General features: G+C 43.1%; 1 protein-coding gene across 8 annotated transcripts in view; it reads left to right on the top strand.

Annotated features, from left to right (window-relative positions):
* Nucleotides 1-12925, top strand: part of MVK (mevalonate kinase) — a 37117-nt gene extending 24192 nt beyond the window's left edge. For all 8 annotated transcript variants that reach the window (XM_069961365.1, XM_069961366.1, XM_069961368.1 and 5 more), the window contains 10 exons: nucleotides 792-880; nucleotides 1747-1897; nucleotides 3628-3772; nucleotides 3950-4105; nucleotides 4189-4292; nucleotides 5183-5228; nucleotides 7224-7314; nucleotides 9487-9603; nucleotides 10769-10922; nucleotides 12391-12925. In XM_069961365.1, the coding sequence (XP_069817466.1) occupies nucleotides 792-880; nucleotides 1747-1897; nucleotides 3628-3772; nucleotides 3950-4105; nucleotides 4189-4292; nucleotides 5183-5228; nucleotides 7224-7314; nucleotides 9487-9603; nucleotides 10769-10922; nucleotides 12391-12542 (1205 nt within the window). In that variant the 3' untranslated portion in view covers nucleotides 12543-12925. The remainder of the gene's footprint in view (nucleotides 1-791; nucleotides 881-1746; nucleotides 1898-3627; nucleotides 3773-3949; nucleotides 4106-4188; nucleotides 4293-5182; nucleotides 5229-7223; nucleotides 7315-9486; nucleotides 9604-10768; nucleotides 10923-12390) is intronic.
* Nucleotides 12926-17895: the final 4970 nt, after the last annotated feature.

Here is a 17895-nt window from a genome sequence, read left to right as displayed (position 1 = left end):
CATATTGCAACCAAAACCAGGAGAGGATTAAAAACACAGAAAGGCTCTGTTCACACAATGTTGAAACTGAGTGGATGGCCGTCATATAACAGTAAATAACTGCCATTATTTCAATATTTCAATATTATTCAGTATTTCATTATTTCAGCCGCTGTTTTATAATAACAGCAAATATTTCCCATTAAATGGCGGCCATCCACTCAATTTCCACATTGTGTGGACAGAGCCTTTCTGTGTTTTTAATCCACTCCTGGTTTTGGTTGCAATATGAGGACCACAATACTGACTAAAATATACGTAGTGTGAACCCAGCCTAAGCCTATGTTCCCACTACATTGGTGAACAGACGCTGACTGCAATGAATTCAATGCAATGGGGTGTTCCCATCTAAACCAGTGAGACTTAAATATTTTAAATAGTTAAATATTTTTGCAAATACATAAATTTAATAAACTTCTCCCTATATGCTGCTCTTCCTTCCTAGTTCATTGTTTAGGTTACTGACCACCTCTCTGCTATAAAAGCAGTGGACAGACTGAGATTTATATATATTTCCCCCAGCGTTAACCCAGCCATTGCGGAGATATTTAGACTTGTTGGCCTTAGGATAGGTCATCATCATCATTATCAATTAGAAGGTATGTCAGTGCTGGCGGCCTCTTCATTGTTATACTCGCACTGCACACTGCCATCTCATCCATAGTGGTGTTACGTGATATTACACCTTCTCCATCTTCATCACTTGCGATCAGCATGGGATATATTTAACAGCTATAAATCTTTTTTTATAGGAAAAACAGCGATGGCCGGTAGAGAACTGTTTGTGTCTGCACCTGGGAAGGTCATATTACATGGAGAGCACGCTGTGGTACATGGGAAGGTATCGTAAATGTCATCATTACATGTGAACATGGAATACTGAATTATGTTACCAGCAGGAAGCCAGAGTAGCAAGGAGTAGTTCACATCAGTATTTCTGGAAATCCACTTTATCCAGACAGTTCAAGTATGAGATGCAGTTATTAGGGTGCCTGTACCCCTGAGGACGAGCCACAGTAACCCTGTACACATGGGTACGCTCAAACTATGATAAGGTGCAATAGTTCACAGTAAGGCTCTGTTCACAAAACATATTTTTTATGACACGGACATTGTTTTCAATTAAAACAACGGCCCTTCTTGTCATAGAGAAATGTGTTGCATTGAAGTCAAGGCAAACAATGTCCGTTCTTCTCACTGCATTGAACAACAGCCATGGAAATAGCAACAAACAGGGGATGATTCCAGCACTCCAAAGGTTAAAATTCTAAAATCTTTATTAAATCTTCATGTTAAAAAAAAAAATGGTGTGACACATGTCTGCACAGATCGACGCGTTTCGCATGCGCGCTTAGTCCCGATCAGGACTAAGTGTGCATGCACGAAACGCGTCGATCACTACTCTTCTGAGCTTTGTAACATATACATACTGTAGAAATCACGTTGCTCCTCATATACACATATAAGTACCTATTGGGGGAGATTTATCAAACTGGTGTTAAAGTAGAACTGGCTCAGTTGCCCCTAGCAACCAGTCAGATTCCTCCTTTTGTTCTTCACAGATGCTTTAGAAAATGAAAGGTGGAATCTGATTGGTTGCTAGGGGCAACTGAGCCAGTTTTACTTTACACCATGTTTGATAAATTTTGTCTCCCAAAATAATTTCTCATCATGTGGTGTTTTTTTTTTTTTTTTTTAAATTCTTAGGTGGCTTTGGCAGTAGGGTTAAATTTAAGGACATTCCTTAGGCTAAAGCCTAGCCGAGATAATAACTCTGTGTTTATTAACCTACCAAACATTGGGACCAAGTCGAGCTGGAATATCTCTGACCTTAAGGCCCTGGTACCATCTTTCCAAGGTAAGTTTTAGAATAGTACACCCTGCCCTGAGGCTGATTCTATATAGGCCCTATTCCATGGGCCGACCGACAGGAGCAAACGAGCGCTTCTAGTGCTTGTTTGCTCCTCGTTCCCCGCTTGCTGCCACCGCTATACCTAGGGGGCGGGTGAGTCCGGGGGGGGCGGCCGCGGGGAGGTGCGGGGAGGCTATCCGGGTGATCGCTAGATCGTCTGGGCAGCCCATAGCAGACAGCAGCGGTCTGCTGCCGCCACCTCTGTTCCTCGGAGCGAGGGCAGGAGATCGTTGTTGTATGAGACAAACGACACAACAATCAGCCAACATGAACGATGTCTGCTAATCGTTGCCTTCTATTCCACGGAACGATTATCAGCCGATGCAGGTGCTGTGTGTTATGACACCCTCTACAGAAACAATCCAAAAGGAAATGTTCCACTGGAACATTCTTTTTGTCCTGCGCCTAATAATAACTTATTTACATCCTCAAAGTGACACTGATCTGAACAAATCAACAAGGGTTATTATTGCAAGCAGCTCTGCCATATACTATTTTTTTTTTTTTTCTATGTTTAAATCAACATTATACATTTGGCCACTAGGTGTCTCCCTTCATTGCGCATGTATACAGCTGCTGCACTTTCACATTCAGTAGCAGAGAATTCTGGGGGTGCTCGGATTGTATGGTCAGCTCTCCTGGCACACTGCACCAAAACCTCTGTAACCACACAGTGACATCCTGACTGAATTGCTGCATAACAAAGAGCATTGTCTCCTGATTAACATGCAGAGTTAATATAATAAGCAAAAGTTAATGGCCCTCAGTTGATAGACAACCTGCATGATGAACAGATGTCTTTCCTCGCGTGATCGCGTGAAAGACTGGAACTTCCTGTGTTTGTTCTCTGTTTTTTGATCAGAAAAAAGACCAAATAGACCGCTTGAGAAATTAGTTGCTGCCCCAACTTATTTTCCAGGGTTCCCTAGGGCGGCATCCAACTTCTCCAGCCACCGGCAGTCAAATGGCGAGCATGTTGCTGAAGGTTGGCTGAACACTTTCCTTGAATTGTGTGTACTGCCCCTCTGCTCTGGTGCCTGTTACCTTTTTACTAGCCAAAATATTCTGACTAAATTTAGGGGTCTGACTGCAGACAACACCCTTGATGATGACTTCATAGAAAACTTAACAAAAATGTGTTGTTTAACACCCTTAGCACATGATCAGGAGTCAGAGCCATAGAAATCCATTGTATTGATTGGTGTCTGACTTTCTGTGTAGTTAAAGAGGTTGTCCACTTTATAGTAAAAGTGTTCAGTGTACGGTATTAGTAACTATACTCACAGCACTTACTGACAGCGACTACCTGTGTACCTCATAGAACTAAAATCATCTCCCCTCCTCCAGGCTGTGCTGCCCTGCTCTGTGGTGAATCTGTCCATAAGATGGCCGACATGGAGGCGCATGTGACCATGCTCTGTCCCCCCCATGTCCACCATAGGTATATACAGGCTCAGTGTTAGACACTTGGGGGCGGGGCAGGGTCACATGCTCCTCCATCTTATGGACAGACTCATCACAGAGCAGGGCTGGTATTAGCTCTATGAGGTACACAGGGAGCTGCTGTCAGTATATACAGTGAGTACACTTACTAATACTGTACACTGAACAATTTCACTATGAAGTGGCCAACCCCTTTAATAGTCTATGCCTTTTGTTTCCTCACTTGTGTGTAGATTCTGTGGAACATGGACCCGTCAGTCCTAGCCCAGAACAGCTGGATATTCTGAAGACATTCGCCAGTGTTTCCAGTGGAACCCAAGATACTGAAAGTCTTGCTGTTCTGGCGTTTCTCTACCTTTACCTATCAATCTGTGGACAGTAAGTATATGCTGTGAGGCACCAGTGCCAACCATGGTGCCGCCATGTTGTCTATTGGTTTAGGTTATGTTTAGTCTGAAGCTGAAGATGACAATGTAGTTTTTTTTAGTTTTATTTGCATAGTTTACTTATATTATTGGTAATGTGTTGACCTGTAAACTGGTTTTGTTTCCATAGAGAATGTCCGAGCTTAGAGATAGTGGTTTGGTCTCAGCTGCCTACCGGAGCTGGTTTAGGATCCAGTGCGGCATATTCAGTGAGTCTTGCTGCCGCCCTGCTGACAGTCTCTGGGAAGCTTTCCTGCCCGGCACAGGAAAACCTCGACACCATAAGGCATGTAGCTACTGTATGTGTGATAACATAGAAGAATTATTTCATAAAGTGGCATCTTGTTAACACGTTGGTTGTTGTGGTAGGTGGACACAGACTGAGCTGACTCTCATTAATGGTTGGGCCTTTCAGGGTGAGAAGGTCATCCATGGGAACCCTTCCGGAGTGGACAATGCTGTAGGGACATGGGGTATGTAACTACTGTAACTTCAGTTTAGAATTATTAAAGTGTATCTGTTGCAAAATGTTTTCTTTAAGAAATCATCAGGGGTTGTGATCACAAGCAGTTTGGCAATAGACTCACTTTATTTTTTTGTTGTTTAAATCCCTGTTTACCTCCCCAGATTCCTCCCCACTGAGGTCACGCTAGTGATTGGTAGGTGGGTCCGCAGTGACCAGACACATATTAGCTATCCTTTACCTAGAATATGGGTTTGATTATTATTGTTTACACCCATCCTGCTGCTGCACAGTAAATTAATATTGCTGCGGCCTATGCCCGATGCTGCAGCAACGTTAATTTAAAATGCAGGATGACACAGGCACAGAAGCTGTGCCTGTGTTATCCACGATGGGTCCCGCCGGGGACCCACTGCAACTGTCAGAACCAGAGCTGCGCTTTGGTGCTGACAGTTAACCCTTTAAATACTGCAGACGGAACGACCGCAGCATCTATAGGGCTGCAGACAGAATTTTCCCTCTACAGAGATGTGATTCCAGAGCCCCGATGGTAGACATGGACACCAAAAGCCTCAGGCTTCCGCTGTCCTGGCTACAGAGGCCGGAGGGGAAGGGAGGGAGTTAAGGCCGATGTGGGTGCTCTCAGCGCACGGACGTGAGCTCAGCTCCATGCACTCTCCCCTAACCGGGGCAGAGCAAGGAACTTCAGCTTATGGGATCATTATGATCCCATAGGCTGAAGTCCAAAATGACCTGGACATTGAGGAATTAATGACCCATGGTCTTGAAAGGGTTAAAGCACATAGAGGTCATGTGGATGCAGGTGGTATACTAAACCATATCAACCTCTGAGCAGGATAAAGAGGAGGATAACTAAGAGCCATCTTGTTTTCATTGTAGGCGGTGCCTTACGGTATCAGGCTGGTCGGATAACTCCAATTGAAAGGTACACTGAATTCTTGCTTTTATTCTACCTTTTAAATTTGTATTCATGAAAACTAACACTTTTTGTTAGCGGGCAAACTTCTTATCACAGATCTGTAGTTCAAGCATATAGATAAGATATCTGAGATTAGTATTACTTTCTCTGTATGGGATAAGTGCTGCTTTATAAAAGGAAAAACCTCGCACAGCAGATTGTCACTAATGTTCTCATCTATGGCCACTAATCTTCATCTATCGTTTTTTCTTCCTATGTTAATTTGTCATTTATTGTTGTCATTACCTGCTCTTATCAGTCATAATATTAAAGGGGATATCCAGCCTTATAGATTTCATGGCATATCCACAGGATAGGTCATTAATGTTAGATGGCCAGGGGTCTGACTGCTGATCAGCTGTCTGTAGAGGCTGTAACACTAATGCAAGCACTGAAGGCTCTTCGGTGTTCACCAGCACTCGTACCTGCATCTCCATATTATTGTAAAGGCATTGCAGGGTACTGCAGTTTTGTCCTGTTAACTTAAAGGGAACCAATCACGCCGAAAATGCCCCTAATGATAAGGAAACGTGCTGGTATATCACCCAGCACGCTTCACAAACATACCCTTGTACCCTCCGTGCCCTCCTTGATTAGACCGTAATCTTACTTTTATGAAGTCCCGCGCTGTATGGTAATTCCAGGCAAGTAGTCATGGTGAGCGTATGTATTCACGATCCTGGGCGGTTACGAGCGCTGTAATCACACCTAGAGGGGCATGATTGAAAGAGCTGCGCTCTGCTCGGGCTGCTCACCAAGCTTGGGCCCTCCAACCTACTATGGTGACACTATTAAGTATTTTTCCTCCATAATGCAGCCTGTAAAGGACCTGTGGTGACATCATTGTCACATGATAAGGTCCTTAATTATGTTCTCTAATGTTACTGCATTGTCTCCTGGCTGCAGTTTTGCCCTGATTTGTGCAAAATTGCGGTAAAAAGCAGCTAATTTTATGCAAATCATGGCAGAACTGTAGCCTGGAGATAATACACCAGTGAAAGTAATAGTCTGCTTGGGGGGCCATGGGCCCCAGGCTACCGCCCGAAACGGACCTATCATAATCTGCTACTGGTTCCGCGTTGCGGCGTGCCGACATCTTTAGCACGCCGCGCATGCGCAGTACAACGGTAGAAGACGCTGACTTACTGGGCGTGGAACGCAGGCCCCGGGTGACGTCAGCAGAGCGCAGCTCTTTCAATCATGCTCCTCTGGACGTGATTACAGCGCTCGCAACCGCCCAGGACCGTGACTACATATGCCCACCGTGACTACTTGCCCGGAATTACCATACAGCGCGGGACTTCATAAAAGTAAGATTACGGTCTAATCAAGGAGGGCTCGGAGGGTACAAGGGTATGTTTGGAAAGCGTGGTGGGTGATGTACCAGCACGTTTCCTTATCATTAAGAGCATTTTTGGCGTGATTGTTTCCCTTTAAATGGGACAAAGTACTGAAAGCATGGTGGTGCAGATAGTAGTGCTGGTAAACAATGTAGAGGCTTTGAACCTCCACCCTTAGTATAAGCACCCTTAGTATAACGCCTTTAAAGGGGTACTCCAGCTAGAAAAAAATTATTTCAAATCAGCTGGTGCCAGAGTATTGTAATTTACTTCAATAATAAGAAAAATAAATCTCAATTCTTCCTGTACTTATCAGCTGCTGTATGTCCTGCGGGAAGTGGTGTATTTTTTCCATTCTGGAGAGCAGGAGAGGTATTCTATGGGGATTTGCTGCTGGTTTGCACAGTTCATGTCACAGAGAGAGGTGGCACTGTTTCAGACTGGAAAGAATACACCACTTCCTGCAGGACATACAGCAGCTGATAAGTACTGGAAGGCTGGAACTATTTTTAATAGAAGTAAATTACAAATGTCTGGCACTTTCTGACACCAGTTAATTGAAAAACATTTTTTTAATGAATGTTGAAATGATCTTTTGTATCATTTTGTGACCTGTTTCCAGGGTACCAGTTCTGCAAATATTACTCACCAATACCGGTGTACCGCGCAGCACAAAGACTCTTGTGGCAGGAGTGAAAGACAAGCTACTGAAGGTACACTCATTGTTTACTTGTCAACAGCTCAAGCATATATTGTGGTATATTATTCGGTACTTAGTTGGTGGTCCTACTCAGTGATAGGTTGCTATCTATGTGTTCTTGTATATTTATACATCGAATGCTGTCAATCATCGGTGAGACTGCCCACTGGACTTCTAAGCATCAACAAAGCAGCCAATACAGTCATTACAGTCAATAAGTTATGGTGGTAGTACCCAGGCAGACTAAATATTAGATACGTATCAGTCCTCAATGGGTTTACTTGTCAGAAAGTTACACAGATTTGTAAATTACTTCTATTTAAAAAAAAAATCCAGTATTTATCAGCTGCTGCATGTTCTACAGGAAGTGGTGTATTCTTTCCAGTCTGGTAGCAGGAGAGATCTTGTATGGGGATTTGCTACTGTTCATGACAATTCCTGACATAGAAAGAGATGGCAGTAGAGAGCACTGTGTCAGACTGGAAATAATACTGCACTTCCTGCAGGACATACAGCAGCTGATAAGTACTGGAAGACTGGAGATTTTTTTTTTTTAATAGAAGTCAATTACAGATCTATATAACTTTCTGACACCAGTTGATTTATAACCTCCCTGCTGGTAGAAACCAGCTGCCAATTTATTCATACATTTTGGAATAACATAGGAATTGCACATCACTTATAAGAAAAGATGGTCCTGTGCTGTTTAGGGAATACAGTTACTTCCCCCCAGAGAGATGACAGTTGTTAGTTGTGCATAGGAAGTAATGTCAGAGACAATGGAGTAATAATAAAGACTTGATATGTCTGGGACATCATAGAATTGTGGCTGTATTTATGTCTCTTTGTCAGCTTCTCTTTCAGCGTCGCTCACCATAAAGTCTCAAGCCTCTTTAACTTCCTCCTAAACCTTATTATTAAAAGTCACTATGTGTGAATAAAGTTTGTTTCCTGTCGGCAGTCATGTCAGTCAGGGGAAGAGCCGACTGTAGTGTTTTTATATGGTATTAGTGGCAGGAAGTCCGGAAAGAGTGACAGCTTTTTATATCCCATAGCTTCAGGCTTAAGAAACCTTTACACATGGATGTGAATGGTGTTAGCAGCTCTTTCCATGGCCTCTACTCTTAGGAAGCCTTAAATATATAGATCACTTGCAAGTAAATTCATGACCCAGCTGTTATGTTCCTCTCTGTGAGAACAAGGATTTAGACTTCATATTAAAGTAGTTGCTCTTCCTGGAGAGCTCTAACAGAAAATGACTACAACCATCCAAACAGGAAAATTTCATGAAAATTCAGATCGTCTAAATAGCATTTTTTTCTATACTTTCCTATTTGAAGGGATATTCCAATCAAACATAACTTTTCATATATTGCTGCTTATGGTGAGACTAACAATTCCTTCCATACTTATTATCTATTCAGTCTCCTTTCCCCAATTCTGAGCTGCTGCTTTCTACTGAAGACACAAAAATCTGTGTGTGAGCTTTTCTCTCCATCTCCCCCTCCCTTCTGAGACGGCTGATGTAAACAAGTCCACATCTGCAACTTTGTAGTGCCACGAGGATTAATCACAGTGGGTTCATTAGCAGCTTAACCCTTCCAACATTACAAAGAAGCTACAAAGCAGATACAGACTACCAGGGACTTGTTCACATCAGCCCTCTCAGAAGGGAGGGGGGGAGGAAACTGAGAGAAAAGCTCACACACAGTTTTTTGTGTCTTCAGCAAAAAGCAGCAGCTGAGAATTGGGGTAAGGAGACTGACTAGGTAATAACAAGTATGAAAGAAATTGTTAGTCTCACCATGGGCAGCAACATATAAAAAGTTATGTTTTAATGTACCTGATTCCTGGTTACATGAGTCACATATTAGTAGAGAGTGTTTGTGCAGCCTGGTGCTGATGGCCCTGTATTGTATTGTATTTTATTATATTGTTTGTATACATATATTGGTGTTCTATGTGACTGAAGGTTCATTGTGCATAGCGTGTGAGGCACCGGCCAGCCATATATGCAGCATTGTTTGCACAAAACTTTTATGTTATGGATGTTGATGCATTCAGAGGAACTATGTGTGTTGCTTTATTAGATGTACAAACTTCAATTTAATAACTTTTTTTCATAAAACTTATGTTTTGAGTGGAATACCCCTTTAGTCTTACTATTTTGTATCTTTTCTCCCAGTATCCAGATATTATGGAGCCTGTGCTTTCATCTATAAATGCCATATCTGAGGAGTGCCAACGAGTCCTACAAGCTGCAGTTGATGGGCTTTCTAAAGAACATTATTCCATATTGGAGGTAAGAGATCTATAGAGGAGACACGTTACAAGGGAGAATAAAAGTATTCTTCTACTTTATGGAAACACATACAGATATATGAAAGGTACCTTGTGTTTTCTTGACCTAGCAGCTGTCTAACAGTCTAAGCAGTTAGGAACCTGAATTGCTGACTTTAAGGGTGCGTTCACACGTATAGGATCTGCAGAAGATTTGATAGCGCAGATTTGAATCTGCAGCACATCCTGTACGTGTGAAGAGAAGTCTGGTGTAAGACATTTTTTTTCAAAAGAGCCTCGGAGGAGGTGGCTGAACATAACATGCACCTACCTCCCTGGCTCCAGCGCAGGGGTCCCCTGTCGTCCGGCTGCTCCCTGGTCTGACTGAGGACCTGGGCCATGACGTGTCTGCCCTATTTAGCATGTAGTTGCATGTGTTATGTTCAGCCATCTCCGCCCCTGGTTCTTTTAAAAAAGGACTCCTCCTTTATTTCTGTGTAACACCTAAAAAGTTTCCTTTTAATTACACTAGTCATCAGCAGGCTGGAGGAATCTAACCTGCTGTTATATCCCTTTTGTGGACAGGGTGCTGAGGAGGAAGGTAAGTTTCTTACCTTCATCCTCAGCACTGTTTCCGGGCAGTTTGTAGTTACATCCCTAGGCTATTTAGGCGGTTTGGTGCCCTGGGGGCGGGGCTACCACCCCCAGCGCACTGATTCAGCCAGTCCAATCCACTGGGAGTGGATCGGTGAACTGGGGGTGGTAGTCCCGTCCCAGTGCACAAAACTGGGTATCTGACAGACTCCTCAGATCCACTTTAGAACTGAACTGGTCCCTAAAAATATCTTATTTTGAGATTTTTGGAGAAAATTTGGGAAATCACAGCCTAAACTTATGAACAATATACTGTCCTAAAAAAGCAAAAGGGCGTTTAACTATGATGCCAACATAAAGTAGACATATTATAAATGGGAATTAAGAACTAGTTTATGTGACATGACTACTTCTCACAAGCAGAGAATTTAAAATCTAGAAATATGCACATTTTTCAAATTTTTTTCATACATTTTTTAGCTTTTTTCACAGAAATTGCCAAATTTGTCATACAACATTTACCATTAACATAAAATATAATATTTCACAAAAATATCAGAATCACTTAACAAATAATTTTTTCTTTTTTTAAGGAATTAATTGACATTAATCAACATCATTTAAATGTGATTGGAGTCGGTCACCCTTCCCTGGACAGACTGTGTCAGGTGACCGCAGGCCACGGTCTGCATAGTAAACTGACTGGAGCCGGAGGCGGCGGCTGTGCAATAACTTTACTCCATCCTGGTAAGTCCTGGAATTTCTTACCTTTTCCAGATCATGAGATGGATTTGGGTTTTGTAACACAAGTGAATATATTGGATGAGATCAGTGGGAGTGGGCAGTACTATGGTGAACTCATTTAAAGGAAAACATCCACTAAAATCTCCACTCTCATGACTGAAGGCAGTTATGTACTATGAGGGGTACTCCAGAGTAAAAAAAAAAAAAACCTGTATACAAATCAACTGGTGTCCAAAGCAGTAGAGGTTTTCTATGGGGATTTGCTACTGCTTTGGACAGTCCCTGTCAAAGACAGAGGTGGCAGTAAAGAGCACTGTGTCAGACTGGAAAGAATACACCACTTCCCGTAGGACATACAGCAGCTGATAAGTACTGGAAGACTGGAGAATTTTAAATAGAAGCAACCTTCAAAACTTTATAATTTTCTGACACCAATTAAATTTTTAAAAAAAATACCGTCCTGCCCCTTTACAATCTTACAACTGTAAGTATACTGGCATATGGCTTTCCGCTTAGTCTAGCAAAAGGTAAGTTGATGCCAGATGTTTACAAGCATTGAATCACTTTGGCAAGGGATGTGTGTCTTCCTCACACATTTTTATTAAGCACAGAGGCTTCATAAACATTAACTTTTTGAAGACCCATGATGTTCCTGTACGTCATGGTGTCCCTAAGGGAATACAGAGAGGGCCGACAATGCTCCATACCGCTTGCGGCCGATATAGTGGTCTAGTGGCTGATTGTTAGAAGCCGATCTGTTATACTTACTGGGCTGGACCTCAGCGATGTAATAATGCTGGTCCCGGCTCGGCAGTTGATTACTGGTGCATTGCTCATAGGCGTTCCCTAGGGAGACTATAAATTTCTGTGTAAAAGAAAATAAAAAATTTTATAAAAAAATCTATTCCCATATTAAAAGTTTAAATCTGGCCCTTTTCCCGGTTTATAAATAAAAAAAAAACATATTTGGTATTGGTTATTGGTCATTGCAAAGTACAATTGGTGTCACAAAAAAAAAAAGTTCATAACTTCATTATGTTGCTGTAGTTGGAAAAAAAAATGGCCATTTTAAACACGAGAAGGTAAAAACAGTGCAGAAATGAAAATTGTCTGTGTGGTAAAGGGGTTAACTGAGGTAAGATCTCATAAGAGTAATAGTTTTTTTCCTCTAAGTACCTGCAGCGATGATCCTTCAGTTCCACTGTAGTCTGCTAGGTGGCAGTGTTTCCAAGCAAATTGTTAAAGACTCCCCCTAAAAATCCCAGCAGCAATCTAAATCTGCATTTATTGTCACAACCAACAAGCTAGCTTAATAAATTGTATTTAATAATAATTGTATTGAATCTATTCCACCCCCATTGCCCATTACATCAATAGCATAATCAATATAATCCTATCAATATGAAGAATAGAAATGTTATTGCCTGTAACAATGGAAACCTAACACTGACTGGATTGTGTCTTCTATTAGACATTGAGCCCAGTGTGGTGGACGCAGCCAAACAGCAGCTCTCAGCCTGTGGGTATCAGTGCTGGGAGACCAGTATCGGGGCCCCCGGTGTTTCTCTACTTTCTTCATCCTCATTGCCAGAAGATGTCACAAGATCATTTAACAAAGCTTAAACGGTAACAAAACATCAGCCAAGAAGATTACCATTTTTTGTGTTTTTTTAATCCTTGAAGAAACTGCGCGCTGCTAATAACTTCTAATGATATCATTATTGTAAGTGCATCAGCCCCGGCCTTCACATCTGACGCCTAATCACATTGTAGGAGTCAGATGCCGCCATTTGTGATGGAGAAGAAGCCTCCAGACCTGGACATCTGTGGGAGCTGTTACCCAGTCGGGGCGCTTTGTTCTGCTTTGGCAGCAATTGCCTGATAGATTACTTAAATTATTTCATTATGAGCCTGGCCGGACATCAAACGTTGTCATATCTGCAGCATATGAACAGGATTTTACTGTAAAGTAACACTACTGCTTTTAATTTAAAGCTAAAAAATAAAAATAAAAAATTGTAGTTTTCTAAAAAAAAAAAAACAAAAAAAAACCTCTTATGTTGCTTATTGACTTTTTCCAGAAATGACCAGAAAAAGTGTGAATGCGTTTCTAGACTATAAAATCCAAAGTGTATAAGAAATAATGCAATGGTGTATACAGGGTCACTCATCTTTATACACTTACATCTACTCCTGTGATGGAGAACCTTTGACACGCGTAGCCAGGTTCACTGCCATGCGCCAGCATGCCTGAGAAGTACGTTGCCATGCCCCGGTGGTGCCACAGTAACAGTATCAGGCCATTGGCAGTGCCCCCATGCACCCCGCCGCACGTATCGCTTGGACAGAGTGGATATGCCGTGCTCCACATTACGCGGCACTAATTGGATGTGCCACTACACCGTGCACTGTGATTGGATGCGCCCCCTTTGCTGCTATGCCATGCACTGTGACTGAATGCGCCGCCTGCGCTGCTATGCCATGCACTGTGATTGGATGTGCCCCCTGTACCACAGTGCCATGCACTGTGACTGAATGCGCCGCCTGCGCTGCTATGCCATGCACTGTGATTGGATGTGCCCCCTGTGCCACTATGCCATGCACTGTGACTGAATGCGTTGCCTGCGCTGCTATGCCATGCTTTGTTATTGGATGCGCCCCATGTGCTGCTATGCTGTGCACTGTGACTGAATACGTTGCCTGTGCTGCTATGCCATGCACTGTGATTGGATGTGGCCCCCGTGCCGCTATGCCATGCACTGTGATTGGATGTGGCCCCCGTGCTGCTATGCCATGCACTATGACTGAATGCGCCCTCTTGCACCACGCTCCTGCTCAGCATGGTGTAGTCTTTGTCTCAAAGGCGTCAATGCTTCTGTTTGTGGACCTGACTGTTCAGCAATTGGTGAGTAATGTGGAGGGGGAGATGTTGCTGGTGAAGGGATGGGGACTGGGGGTTATATTTTGGTTATTTAAAATATAAATATAGTAAAATTATGTTTTTATGTCGACGTGACACACCACCACTATGCTCGTTTTTTTCCCCAGAATTTTGACACACCAAGCGCCCATCACTTCTCTATTCATTGACCAATCACCGGGGCTGCAGCGGGCTCAGACATTCTGTCTGACACAGTGCTCTCTGCTGCCACCTTTTATCCATGACAGGAACTGTCCAGTAGCAAATCCCTATAGAAAACCTCTCCTGCTCTGGGCAGTTCCTGTTACAGACAGAGGTGGCAGCAGAGAGCACTGTGTCAGACTGGAAAGTATACATCACTTCCTGCAGGACTTACGGCAGCAGAAAAGTACTGGAAAACTGGAGATTTTAAATAGGAATAATTAGCAAATCTCTATAACTTTCTGACCCCAGTTGATTCAAAAACATGTTCTCCGGCGTACCCTTTAATTTCTCAGCCCCACATAAACTGTTCAACACTGTGTATTGTGTAGCATTGCACTTTGTTTAATGAGTTTTAAGTTTGTCCACTAGCATTTGCCACACATTAAGGATTTTCACTTAGGCCCCTTTTACATGTCTGAAATTTATCTGGAGTTCTTGGCAGGAAATCTGGGTAGATTCCAGGATCCATAGGGTTCTATTGGACACAGAAACTCTTCAGGATTCCTCCTAAAGGGTGTCTGTGTTGGAAAATATAGGACATGTGCTGTATTTATCTAGCATTCCAGCACGGACATCCCATAAAACCCCATGGGGGTATGCAGAATTTAGCACAGCTCCAGGTACGTTTCCAGAATCTGTCCAGAATTCTGGATACATTGCATGGCAGCCCGGGCAAGTGCTGCTGAGTGCGGACACTGTCCCTTTTAATTGTATGTGCCCCTAATTGGGAATGCATCCAGTTAGGGGCCTATTCCATGAATCAATAATTGAACGATTATCGCTCGGTGGAACAGAGAAAACGATCAGCCAATCGTGTCATCGACTGATCGTTTATTTAGGTCCAAACCTAAAATGATTGGTCACCCACCATGCATCGCTGTGTGGAATAGCAATGAGCGGTGGACAACCGACGATTTGAGAAGCAGCATACATTACCTAGCAGGGCGTCTTCCTCCCTGGGTCCCGCGGCGCAGCAGCAGCTTCGGTGCGGCCTGACTGGCTGAGCGATCTGTCAACTCAATCACTGACCAGGACCACCGCGGCCAGTGATTGGCTGAGCGGTCTGACAGCTCAGTCAGGCCGCTCCTGAGTTAATGCTGCGCCACGGGACCCTGGGAGGAAGGCGGAGCGGAGGAGAAGCCCTGCTAGGTAATGTATGCTGCAAGGACATCGGTAACGATGTCCCTGCAGCTGTCGCTAAACGATCATCGGGTCGTGGAATAGGCCCAGTAAACGAGCGCCGATCTCGCAGATCGGCGCTCGTTTACATCGTTGATCGGCTTGTGGAATAGGGCCCTTAAATGTGGTGCTGTGATTGACTGGCCGTTGGCTTCCAACCCTGTCAGTTACTCTTGTGGTCAGAGACTATTTACCCCCATGGTTGTGGAGAAGGCAGAGGGGAGCATTGCTGCAACAGGTGAGTATGTTTTCTGCTCTGTGTTTCCTGACCATAAAATACGGCTGCAGACGTATAAAAAGGGGTTTTGGTTATTAACTTTGTAGCAAATACACAAACCAATCTTTAATAGCTGAACTTTCTGTTTTCATTAAACATCCCTCAAACTAATGGCGGATATTTTCCGGTTCAAGTAGAGGAAAAAATTATGAAATCACTTGTGTTGAGAGAAAATATATAGAATTTTTTAACTCTTTGAGGCACGGACTTCACTTATGCTAAACAATATTCTACGTCTAGCTGGATCTAACTTTTTTGAGAACTTAGTTGATGGATCAGTTTTGAAAGATGGAGCTTTGTAATTGATCTCTTAGCACCACTGTGCTAGCAAACCTCCCCTATTGTTTTCAGTCCAGATTTTTTTGGTTAATGCTCCAATGCTTTTTTATTATTATTATTATTATTATTATTATTATTATTATTATTATTATTATTATTATTATTATTATTATTATTATTATATTTTTTTATCAGCGCCGGAGTACCCCTTTTAAGGCTTCACCCACATTCATCAAAGTGTGTGAGAAAACATCACTTGCCCATTATGTTTTGTATTCAACACCTTGGTAGTTTCTGAATGCCGCAGACTCTACCATGTAACAGATAAATAGAGGACGCTCGTACATAGCAACCTGAATGGTCAGTTCATAATGCTCAGTTATTGTGGTGAAGCCACAGAATAAAAGAGGTGAAAATCTTTTTCTTTCAGATCAACAGGTTTCAGAAAGTTATATAGATTTGTAATTTACTTCTATTTAAAAATCTAAGGTCATCCCATACTTACCAGCTGCTGTATGTTCTGCAGAAAGTGAGGTTTTCTTTTTGGTCTGACACAGTGCTCTCTGCTGACATCTTCGTCCGACACTGGAACTGTCTAGACCAGAATAGGTTGTCTTTGGATAATTAATGCTGCTCTGGACAGTTCCTGACATGCACAGAGGTGGCAGCAGAGAGAACTGTGTCAGACTGGAGAGAATACAACACTTACTGTAGGACATACGGCAGCTGATAAGTACTGGAAGACCGGAGATTTTCAAATAGAAGTAAATTACAAATCTGTATAACTTTCTGACACCGGTTGATTTAAAATAAAGATTTTCACTGGAGTACCACCTTTAAGGTCATACACATCAGATTGTGGTATTAAACCAGTGGGCCAACATTGTCAGTAATATCAAGAAATGCTGAACACCTTAGGCATGAGGGAATTTACAGTAATAGCACTAGCTTCGCTAGTCTTGGTGGCCTGCTGCCTTTGAACACTGCAACTTCTCTCTGGGTGCCTGGAAAAACTGGATTAGTTCCTGGGAAAATGGGAGAAATTTCCCAGGACTCTGTCCAGCTTTTCCAGGCACCCAGAGAGAAGTGACACGGTTCAAAAGCAGCAGGCTGACAATCCTTGTATCGTTTGTGCAGCCCTGGAAACTGACAGAACCATCCGCGCTGCTTGTGATCCGACATGTGGGTCTCCAGTCTTCCAGCTGTATCTTCAGGCCCCGCCTCCTCTAGAATGATTGACAGCCAGAGGAGGCATGGCCTGAATATGTAGCCAGAAGACTGGAGACCTGAATGCCGCTTCACAGGCAGCACGGATTGTAAGTGTGCACTGCTGCTTGTGATGTGGAAACTGACCGTTTTCTTTCAGCATGATCTAAAGGCCGAGGATCTGGCGTCTTCCCGCTTTCTAACAACACTCTTGGATGATAAACGTTCTGTGTAAAAGGCCCTTAAGTGGCTTTCCCTAGCTCATAGATTGTAGGCTCTTGTGCACTTGTGGCCTTCACTCCTCTTGTGTTAGGGTGGGTTCACACTGAGGAATCCACACGGAGAAGTTCCTGCGGATTCAGTCGTCCATCCACGGCAGCCCACATCCTCACTCGTCCCATGGACTCCATTCTTTGGTTGGGCAGATTCCGCCGTATGAATTGGCATGTCAATTCTTTCAGCGGACGGTGGAATCTGCCTGTGCATAGAATGGAGCCTATAGAACAGGTGGAGATGTGCGCTGCCGTGAGTGGGGACGGACGACTGAATCCGCAGGAACTTCTCTGTGTGAATTCCTCAGTGTGAACCCACCCTTAGTGGGTTCACACTGAGGAATAGGTGAGGAATTGAAGAGGAATCCGCTCTTATTTCAGCTTGAAATTACTCCCGTAAAATATGTATAGAGTAATGTCCTATTGTGTTCAATGGGATTTATGCTCTGTTGTTCACACTGCAGAATTTCTGAGCAGAATTTTCTGCCGCTGATCTGCTTTCTGCCCAAAGAATTGACATGTCAATTCTTTGGGCGGATTCTGCTAGAGGAATCCTATAGAAGTCAATGGGGGCTTAAATTCTGCTTGCGTTCTGCTTGAATTCCGCTTGCATTCTGCTCAAATTAAGCTCCTATTCTG

The sequence above is a fragment of the Dendropsophus ebraccatus genome, chromosome 3 (assembly GCF_027789765.1).
Source record: "Dendropsophus ebraccatus isolate aDenEbr1 chromosome 3, aDenEbr1.pat, whole genome shotgun sequence".
In the NCBI taxonomy this organism is placed as follows: Eukaryota; Metazoa; Chordata; class Amphibia; order Anura; family Hylidae; genus Dendropsophus; species Dendropsophus ebraccatus.
Note: the sequence above shows the minus strand (reverse complement) of the source record. Positions and strands in the feature narration are given on the sequence as shown.